The 10,623-nt window shown below is 49.9% G+C and overlaps 1 protein-coding gene across 2 annotated transcripts in view; it reads right to left on the bottom strand.

Moving 5' to 3' along the window:
* Nucleotides 1-4,902: 4,902 nt before the first annotated feature.
* Nucleotides 4,903-10,623, bottom strand: part of ARB2A (ARB2 cotranscriptional regulator A) — a 272,896-nt gene continuing 267,175 nt past the window's right edge. The window contains exon 11 of one of the 2 annotated variants that reach the window (XM_068422781.1): nucleotides 4,903-5,948. In XM_068422781.1, the coding sequence (XP_068278882.1) occupies nucleotides 5,806-5,948 (143 nt within the window). In that variant the 3' untranslated portion in view covers nucleotides 4,903-5,805. The remainder of the gene's footprint in view (nucleotides 5,949-10,623) is intronic. The other variant, XM_068422782.1, reaches the window with a different exon arrangement.

Genomic DNA, 10,623 nt, shown 5'->3' with positions numbered 1-10,623 from the left:
GAGGCGTGTGGGAAGGGGACGGAGGAGCAGGGAAAGCCGGCGAAAGCCATTGGCGAACTGGCAGCGCCTGGCTCGCTGCGTGCTGCCAGCCCCAGATCAATATTTACACGTTCCGTGTAATGTCAGCGGCTTTCTCCACAACGTGCAGGCAAGCAGGGCCGGGCATAATATCGGGGAGGACGTTATTTTTGTACCTGGGTGTTGCGGGGAGACACGGAGAACCCATCGCATCAAGGGCTTTGCTGCAGAAAACAAAACAGTATCTCGTCGTTTGGAGGGTGAAGCTTAGAAAGAGAAGGCGTAAAGCGGTCCCGGGAGGAGGGGAGATGCGCTGGAAGGTTATTTATCTAATGGTGTCACAGATAGCAGCTTTAAAGAAGGAGTCTGAAGGCAGAAGTCTGGAAACAAACCTTTGCCAGGCATTAGAGGATTAGGTAGGGCGTGAGTAAAGAGAAATGGAAACGACAAAAGGAGACGACCCAGGCCTTTGCTCAGAGGGGTCAGCTCTCTCCTGAGCCGCATTTAGTGGGAAATCACTGATGTTATTGTCTCCGCCGAGATAAACCAGCCTGCAGAACCGTCCCCCGCAAATTTTCACATTTACTTGGCCCCGGTTGAGGGGTGCGGGAAGCGTGGAGGGGGTATTTAAGTGGCTCATTTCAACCCGCCACCGGGCAGGGGATAGCTGGGAGCGGGGTCTCCCCGTGTGTCTCCTTTGCGAGTCTCCTTGGGGGGAGCGGCGGGCGCCGGGTCCCCATCCCCCGGCTCCCCGGGACCCCTCGCCGGCAACCGGCCGAGGGGTAGTGAAGAGACTCGCCTCACAGCACTATTTATATTTCCCACTCGTGTTTCACCTTGCTCCTGCGAGGCGAGGAGGAGGCGGGGGGCTGGCGTCTGCCTGGATCCGGCGTTCGGAAATACTTCGGGGATCAAAACTTCCCCGCAAACTTCCCGGGTTCCAGTCTGTGCTGGGAACCCACTTCCCCCGCGAAAGGCTTCTCGGGTGGGTGTTAATGAAAGAACAAAAAAACCCCACGATATGCTGGCAGAAACGCTTTCTCCCTCCGGACCCGCAACCCGCGCAGTGCCGCGGGGCTGCGCCGTCCTTCCAAGGCGCCGCGCTCCCCGCCACCGGGTCAGTAGATCATTGTGGGCTGTGTCACTTGAAATAAGGCCCTTTTAGAAAAGTTTCTCCTCCCCAAGAGCTTAGAGGGACAAGCGCAAGGCTGCAAACCGTGTGGACTTCCCACGGCAAGGTCACGGCTTGGACACCAGGGAAACCTTCGGGTTCATGGGCGAAGTTAAACCCGGATGGCACGTCCCCTGGGATCTGCAGCTCACCTGCACGTCTGAGAGGTCCTCCCGAAGCCTGCATGAACACTTATTTTATTTAATTTTATCTTAAATCGACTCAAAGCAAGAGCTAAACATTTCCAGCAATCTGTGTGCGGATGGAGGAGGAGGGGGATCTTCATCGCCTGTCAGTTCCCATCACCAGGTCCCCTTCCTCTTTGATCGAGAGGGAAACTTGGGGTGTGTGTGTGTCATAACTGGAGCGTGAGGTTATGGTGCAACTGATGGACCAGAACAAATTCTGCAGCTCGGGAAATGGTTTTCTTCGTATTAATGCCCAGTATCTATATCTTTATTCGGAGGACGGGGAGGGGGGAAGCGCCCAACAGAAAGAATAAAGCTGCTCTAAACGGGTCACTGCGGGCTTGATGAGAGAGGGGGCGATTGCCTGTATCGATTGTATGTATTTTTCACATTTGGCCACTTTTTAGTTTGTTTTTTTCCTCTTTTTGGTTTGGTTTTTTTTTTTTTTGGGCCATCATTTAAATGATAGGACGGCGAAATTTAGAGATGCAGTAAAGCTGCTTGTCTGAATCCACTTTGAAGTAATAATGCTAGTGGGTCTGAAATCCAGATCTACGAGCTAATCTCTAGTTTTGCCTTCAAACGGAGTTCACTTACAAAGAGCTTGGAAAGATTTTGCATCTATTCAAGAGGCACAAAATCTTTAATTTTCTGAGGAGCAAAACCTCCCCAAGAAACTTCATATAGCTCCTTAGGTTTTGCTTAGCATACGTGATAAAACATTGATTGTCGCAGTTTGGTGACCCATGAAATTTGGGGGTTAGTTTTCTCTTCAGACCAGAGCATATAATTATGCAAATAAAGAGCTGTCACTGATCTAGTGAAATACTCACGAACACATGCAATCCGAAATGGAACAGAAAAGTGAAAATTTGTGGTATTATGATGGTACAATGATAAATGACAACTCCTTCCAAGTTTCTCGAGAAGTACATTTTTCACACTTTGTCGAGTACGTCGACATAATGCGGGCATAGACTCACACACACGTCCCTGTGAGATCCAGATACCCACGAATGCGTGCACAGGCGCGCGCACACACACACACACACACACACACAAACATCGCTCAACTCTCTAAGACGCAGCTCCGCCCGGGTGTACGATGGATGTACACATTCTTGGCAGGTTATTTTTGGTTTGGCTGACTCGAGAACGGTGCAATATGTGGCTCCATGCAGTTTTATAGACGTGACACTTTTCATTTGTACTTCTGAATGAAATTCCTAGAAGGGGAAAAAAACCCACACAAAACCAAAACAATTAGTGATGTTTCTCGGGGGTAGAGGGAAAAATCCGCATCCCATGAAAAGCAGCAGCATCTTTTGGCTGAGTCCGGAAGCATCTCACCACAGTGACTGCAGCCGGCCACACAGCCATGTGTGCACGATGCAGATGAGGGATTTTTTTTTTCTTTTTTCCCCCTCTTTTTTTTTTACGCATAGCCCTGCTGTGTTTGGGGGTCCGCTGGCTGTTTTCCTCGAGGAACATTTTTTCCTGCTCCCCCGTCTTGGAGAGGAAACACTACCTCTCCTTGGCCTGTCACTCCAACCATGGGATTTCGGCTCTTTTGGGCAGGCGGCCCATGATCCTTTCGGTCATGAGGAGATGGAGGATATCCCAGGGTCAGTTCTGTTTTGCTTTGTCGTTTTTAATATCACTTTTGAACTCCCAACCCCCAAGTTACCCATGGCACCGTCTGTTGCATGATGTCAGGGAGTTTCCCCGTGGTGAAATCGGAGGAGGCTGATGTCAGACATCACGGCGTGAGGGACCAGCGCCGTGCAACGTTAAACACACCGATCCTAAGGAATCAATTAAATCAGCACTCATCCTTCCTAAGTGCGCTGTAGGACCACCGCTGTCACCTTGCCAGGCGACACGGACGCGGCGGTATCCGCCGGGATGCTCTCACGCCTTCCTCTCCTCCAGCTCCCCCGGGGCGACACTTGCTGCCTTCCCCCCCTCTCATCCGCAGTCCGCGCAACCTCCTCGGGCGGGGGCGGAGGTGCCGCCCCCTCCTCAAATGGTCAAACCCCTCTCCCAGGCTGTGTTTTTATATCGTTTAGTGTTTAGGGCTAGCTAAACGGGAGGGGGACGGCGGGGCGCGCTGCCCTGCGCTGCCCCCCGAGCAGCCCTGCGTGGCCAGGGGCTGCGTGGGCCAGGGGGGCAGGGTCCGAGGGGGGAATCTCACACCTTGCCCCATCCCAAACCCGGCCGGGGTCTTCTTTGCAAACACGGCCCTCCCGCCCCCCCTCAGCCCCACGCTTCACATCCGCGACCGCGGCCCCCGCGGAGCTCGGGCGGGGACACAAAGCGCGCAAGGAGGAGAGAAAAGGAGCATCTTTATTTTTTTCGTTCCGTGCAAGCGGAGAAGCACCCGGGGCGAGGACCCCTCCCCGTGCTTTACAGCCCCCTACAGAAGTGGTAACGTGAGCCGGGCCGGATAACGAAAAAGCCTTAAAAAAAGGACAATCGTTCAGTAAAAATTTTTGTACACTTCGTTTCTTATTGACATTTAAAAAAATAGATCCGTTCCCCGCGACATTTGGCACCCAGGAGACCCCATCTCGCCTCCCCGGCGATGGAGAGCCACGGGGAGGGTGTCAAACCTCCCCCGACCTCCTCCTCCTCCCCTGTGGGAAGAAGCACAAACACCCAAAATACAGGATGTGAACCCTCTCCTTCCCCCCTAAACACACGGGGACCGAGGTGGGACACAGGCCCGGTGCGGGGGGCTGCAGACCCCCGCGGTGGGGGGTCAGGTCGCAGCACCCTCCGATGTGGGGTGGGCGACTGCAGACCTCTCCCCCCAGCAACAGGTTCCCTTCCAGGGAAGAAAAACCCCCGGGTGCGGATTTTGCGCTGCCCTCCACGTAGGCACGGCCTGACATCGCCCCCGGCCTCCCCGCCCGGGGTCGGGGGGCGCACAGCGACCTCCCCGACGGAGGGGATGCTTAGGAAGGGGAGAGGGTAAATGCAGCGAGGTGGCTGGAGCCGGGGGAGGGAACCTGCTACCGGTACGAGCAGGCAGGGATGCGAGAGAACCGCCCAGCCGGAGGATTTCGGCCGGCCCAAACCCAGCCGGGTTTCCCCCTGACCCCGCCATGGGCACCGCTGCCTGTGCTCCGCGGTGGAGGCGGGTACCCGCGCTCCGGCATCACCTCGTTTTAACGCGCTCCCTCCCCCGCCCCCGCCATTCCCGGCCCCCAGCTGTGGAGAAATCTTACATGGGGGTGTATGTGTGTGTGTGTGTGTGTGATGAGGGTCCCAAACCCATGTGTTTGAGTGTCGCCTCCTCGGCACTAACATCATCAGAGGCGAGGCGGGCACGGCCATTGAGTAAAAGATCACTTTAATTTAGCATCATCTACACTAAAGGAGCTTAATTAGCGCGCTCGCTCGCCGGGCACGCTATCAGGCACGTCTTGTCGCTTATCAGACATTTTAGCGGAGAAAAAGCTGCCGACGGCGGTGGCTACAGCCGCACCCCCACCCCGCCCGCGCGGCGTGGAGCCCCCCACGCAGAGCGACCCCCCTGCACCAGAGCCTGGGAAAGTGGGGACGAACCCATCAGCTTAGGGAAAAAGGGAATAACCACGGGATGGCAAAGTCATTACAAACCCGGCGTACGAAAACGGAAGCATCTTTGCGTTTAAAAATAAGCAGGAAAATATGCAACGTGTCTCTCTTTTTTTTTTTTTCTGTCATATTTCACAGTGTGATCCAGCCAGTTAATGAATAGGCATTTTTTTTTTTTAAGTGGAGCTTTCAAAAGGAAGAGAAGATCTATGAATAATGCCATTGATCCGGCAGGAGGAGAAAATCTCTACAACAAAGGGGCTTTTCCTATAAGTCTGGACCAAACTTCTTGGACCCTCCTATCAGCAGAAAATGAAAGAGTCAAGAGTTGATCCCACTTGGTCCCAGAGAAAGAGAAGGCTACTGGGTGTAAAATCACAGGCTGGTTAGCACTTCTGAGTTAGAGCTGTCTTTAAAAAAAAAAAGAGTAATCCCCATTTTGTTCTGTCCCAAAATAGAAGGAAGCAGCAAAAAAATCCTGCAGGCAATAGGACGACGACGAAGCTGTTAAATTCTGGCATCAGCTTGGTGCAGGGCTATGTCAGGGCAATTAGAGCTGCACCACGCTGCACTGTGCAGTACCACTGTCAGCCTTAATCTGCGCGCTGATGGGCAGCACGAAATCCAAGTTACAGCCCACAGGAAGCACAACCAGTGAACCCATATTGCTTTGACAGTTGCACTCATCTAGAAATAATGCAAAACGCTATTTAGATGTATACATCGCGACCCTGTGCTCTAGGAAGAAAACAATCTAATGAGGGGCTGGGAGACTGCTTGCAGAAAACAAGCAGCAAAGAGGTTGTTGGTGTTTTTTTTGTGTTGTTTTTTTTTTCCCCCCTTCTTTTACAATTCTTCGTATTTTATCCTGTTGGAGCGCCGCGTTGGGGTCGGTTTCACTGAGCTGTTCTTTGCTTCCATCGCCTCGCTGAAGAACTTGAAAATAGATGGAAAACTCTTCCAGGAAGTTAGCTCATGGCGCTCTGTACCTGCAAAACACAAAGGTGACAGCTTACTGGGGGTCGTTCTCCTGCTGCCAGCCTGCTTGCGGGGGTGTTAAAGCAAAACCCGGGGAAGCCATACAACCGCTTGGTCCCCAGGGAGCCCACGGGGGTCAGGGCTGCCCCGCTGCTGAGTTTGGGGGCAGCTGGGCAGGAACAACAGACACACATGCATGGCCACCCAGATCACAGATCAGAGATTCTGAACGCGTCTCAGGCCTGAGAAAGTGAGACCCCAAAGCACCTTGTTAAGTAAGGCTTCATTACAGCACTCACCTGTCCTGCCTAACCTGGAAAAAAAAGTGCCTGCTTTTCAGGGCTGGTGTACTTTTTACTATTTCATTTTACATTGCTTTTAGCCTGCTATATGCATTTTTAACTGAAAGAGAAAACCTGACCTGAACAACAACTGATGCATCAGGAAGGCATCCTCCGTGCTTCCCTTCCCAACAAGCCCATACAGGATATTGAGGCAGCGAAGTGGACCTTTCCTGCTTATCTCTTCCCTCTGCATGCAGATTCACATCTATCTCTTTTTTTGGGGGGGGGGGAGTGTGCTTCTATTGTTTTACAAGTGTCTCCTTCAAAGCACAGCGCGTTTGCTTTATTTAAACAAAAAAAAACCCACAACAGCCCCCAAAACAAAACCACGATGATGGAAATCGGGAGCCAAGGGCTGTGAAAGAGTTGGGACCTCTTCCTGGGTAACCCAGTTATGCGGAGATGCTGCCTGGAAGTCTCTGGATCCTGGGCCTCTGTTTGATACTTTAACATTGTTAATGATAATTCTTTAGTCTGTAATAGTAGGTCATTGCTATGGTTACTCTACAATGGTGCAACACTTCGCTTTCCCCTTCAGCTATTCGCTGAGACCCGGTAACCACATTTGTTGCCTAGCAACAGTTTTGTGACAGTATCACAATCTGGGGGTGACAACAATGAAGGACACGGTGGCCGTGGCCTGCCCAGCAGAGCAGGATGCTGCGTGGGGTGGCCGATGGTCCCCAGGGGACGTGGGGTGGCCAATGGTCCCCAGCGATGCAGGGTGGTTGCCCCAGAGGGATGCTCTGGTACAGTGCCGCTGGCACACCCACCTTCACGCCCCTGCTGGGACCCTCACTCCCATCTACCCATCCTTGGTGTGTCCTTGGTGGCTCCATGCACACTGTCCCCTCCAGAAGTCTTTGATGGAGGCACTACCCATCTTGTTGCCCTCCCCTGCTCCCTCACAGGTAGCCATCAGACAGGCTCTTCCAAAAAAGCCCTCTACAGAAACACACCACTTCCCCCAAAAAGAGACAGCTTTGTACAAAGAGGATCCACGTCACTTGCACACACAGATTTCCCCCTGCCCCGCGTTCATTGTATGGAGACGATTTATGACATCTCACACAAATCTCCCAGAGGCACCTTTCATACGCACACCTTCCACCACCAAATCCACCCACCCTCATGTAAACCCTCTTTGCTGGGAGGCAGTCTGTCGCACCTTGGAGGTGGCTTTTAAGGCAGACCATCCACCCCATTCCCTACGGAGAGCCACCCCACACCCACACTCACCAACGCTTGTTCCCCACCTTGGGGTCACCCCATACACAAAGTTGTCCCACCACAGCAGAAGAATAAAGCTCCCCTTCCACCACAACCTGCAGCCTAACAGATCTGTCCCTCAGGTTATGGCACGGTTGGGTACACTATGACTGCTCACTGCCATCATGCAATGACAACAGCAGAAATGTCATCTACCAAAGCTGGTTTTATGGAGGGACAGGCTGTCCGAGCACACCCCGAGGACACTCCTGCACAAGCAGGTCTCCTCACACACCTGTGTCACAGCACATGGTAACATCACGTTGAGCCCCAAGAGGCAAAACCTCTTCCCATGCGGCTTTCTGGACCCTACAAGGACGCTACCCACACAACACGTCTCTGTCGCTCCCGCCTGCTTGCATCCGTCTCCTTCTGTCTCAATTGTATTCATCCTCATTAATATCCACTGGATTAAATTAGATGAAAATATAGACGGTGAACATTACACTGTTTTTTTTTCCTGCTTTCTTTCTTTTTCTTTTTATCAACAACCTTCCTCCTCTGTGAAAGGGCCATTCCAGAAACAAAAAATGACAAAACAATAAGTTTCTGAAGCCTCTCTGTCCCTTTCTCCGTCCTGCCTTCTCCCATGCACTCTCCTCACGTCCTCAAGAGAGACCAGGCTGACATTCACTGGTGTTACTGAAACTGATTAACCTACAGCTTTCCTGTACCAACCCCTCTCAACCCACCCCTCTCAAAAACAATTCAAGCTTTGAGTCTAGAGGGACTCTGTGATTCAGCGGTCTAAAGTAATTTTAACACTCCCTATTTTCCCTTTCCTAGTAACAATCTTACTGACAGATGAACAATTTCCCTGGTGATAAAATCACTACAATGGCTATTTAGTTTCCAGGATTATGATGATTCTTTGCTTGATTAATATTGCAATAAGAAAAGCTTGCCAAGTATCTGCCTCGGCCCTTTATAGTCATTTAAAGGTCGAATTTTGTCCTTACATATTCACACTCAACTACCACTGAAGGGAGAGCCCTAAAATTTTAACACCGCACAGACTGTGCATTTATGATTTATATACCAGAGGCTCAGGAAATCAGACAGAAGCAAGAAGAGTTACGTCCCAAGGGTGATGACAGATTTGGCCATAAGGTTTTCTCCAGAGGAAAAATATCACTGATGACTGCAATCTCAATTGTGTATTTAGTAGTACAAAAATCTAAATTAAATGTGTGAGCATGATGAAAATATGCTCATGCATTTAAAATAGATGAGAATAAAAGAGATGAAAAATAATCTATTTTTCAATAGAAAGAATTGTTTGTGAGAGTCAAATAATAAGAAGCAGTTGTACTAAATTCAAGGTCCTCTAAGGTATATACACACCCTTAGCGCTCACTAATTTCAACGGCCGTGATGATAAACTGCACGATTCAATATACCGTATTAAGTGATGGGTTGTTGCACAACATATTGTGATTTCAGACACTAATTGTTCGAGAAATCTTAGCAGCATGTTGCAACGAAAAGACATACAAAAACTGCTAAGTGTGGGAGACAGCTAGAACATCCTAAAACACGCTAAGGCTTCATTCGCAGGAGAAAAAAGCCCATCAATCCTCCCGCGCCCAGCCCCACAAAGAGACGTGAGAGAAATGCCATAAAAGTAGAGTGACCTCCCAGTTGCTACCACGGAAGAGAAGTAGGGAGAACTGGATGTGTATTTTAACACGTATAGAACATCACTGGAAAGGAGGTCCAAAGAGAAGGGGGATCCAATAATGCGTGAGGTGAAATGAGTAATGACTGTAAAACGGTGAACAAGTTTCAGGATCAATTTACCCACCACCACAAAGAGATACTGACAATTAGAAATAATGGACACTTGCCAATATAGTTGTTGATACAAAAAAAAAAAATCAGGTAAGGGAATACTTGCAAAAATTTAATATACAAATCATCAGGTCTGGATGACACACATCTGAGGGTCTTCAGGGGATCAGTTAATGAACTTGCTGAACTACTGGCAATTATTTCTGAGAACTCACGCACACTCAGGTAAGCACCAGAGGACTGCGCGGGGGAGTGGGAAGAAAAACAATGCTAATTTGAGAAATGGAGGATTAATTGAAACTACCCCACGTAAAATTTACCTTTGAATATTAGTTAAGTAAGAGACCAACATTAAAAAAAAATGCAAGGGCAACAGGAGCCTTGGAACAGAACAGGCTCAGATTCGACAAGAACAGATAAAAACCAAACTTGACCACTCTATTGAATCACAAAAATCAGCAGGCAAGGGATTTATCCTTTGCAATGTCTTTCCACACAGGTCAATCTGACAATTCGGGGATGGTGGGAACCTGAAGAATCACTTACAACAGATTATGACCTTCACCACTCTAAGGGGCCATGGTCACCCCTACCTCTTGTTTGCAAATGAGTTGCTTTACTCCAGCTGAGAAGACCTCGCAATACTTGAGTCCTGTCCTAAGCATTCTGCTGTATGGCATCAATGACTCTGGGGTGCTATGGCTTGTGTGGGAGGAGACGGAGCAAAACAGAAGCAGAGGAAAATGTCCTTCACAAAACAGGGAAGTCAAAAGCTGCTGCCTCTCTGGGTGGGTTTAATGCAGCTTATACAATTATTTTCTTCTACAAGGCTTTGAGCTGTAAGAAGCATACTTTTTTTGTTCTGTAAGCTAGCCACCATAATTTTAGTTTGTAATCTCCTCCCATTTACACTGCACCATGAGGGCTGTGCGTTTCCCATCAGAGAATGTTTGGAGGAGTCTTGGAACCAGAAGGCTTTGAGATGAGGCAAAAGAATGGAAGAACTGAGTTTAGAAGACTTTGCTTCCATAGCTGAACAAAGCTGGAAAGTGCTTTCTAACTGCATGCCAACTTTGACAGTCCCTTAAACTCGGCGAAAGACTCGTGTAAGATCAGAGCTGACTGTTTTGCATAGCAGTGTCTTACCTGCTATGAATTCTCTTCCTTGGGGGTTCCCAAGACTTTTGCTTACACTTTCCTAGTCAGTGATAATGTGGGAAGTTAAGGTGGCAGGGAGGGAAAAAATGAATTGCTGAGGAAAGTGCGAAAAACCTTAGAAGTG

Source organism: Nyctibius grandis, chromosome Z, assembly GCF_013368605.1.
Source record: "Nyctibius grandis isolate bNycGra1 chromosome Z, bNycGra1.pri, whole genome shotgun sequence".
Classification (NCBI taxonomy): Eukaryota; Metazoa; Chordata; class Aves; order Nyctibiiformes; family Nyctibiidae; genus Nyctibius; species Nyctibius grandis.
This window is presented reverse-complemented; position numbering and strand designations above follow the sequence as displayed.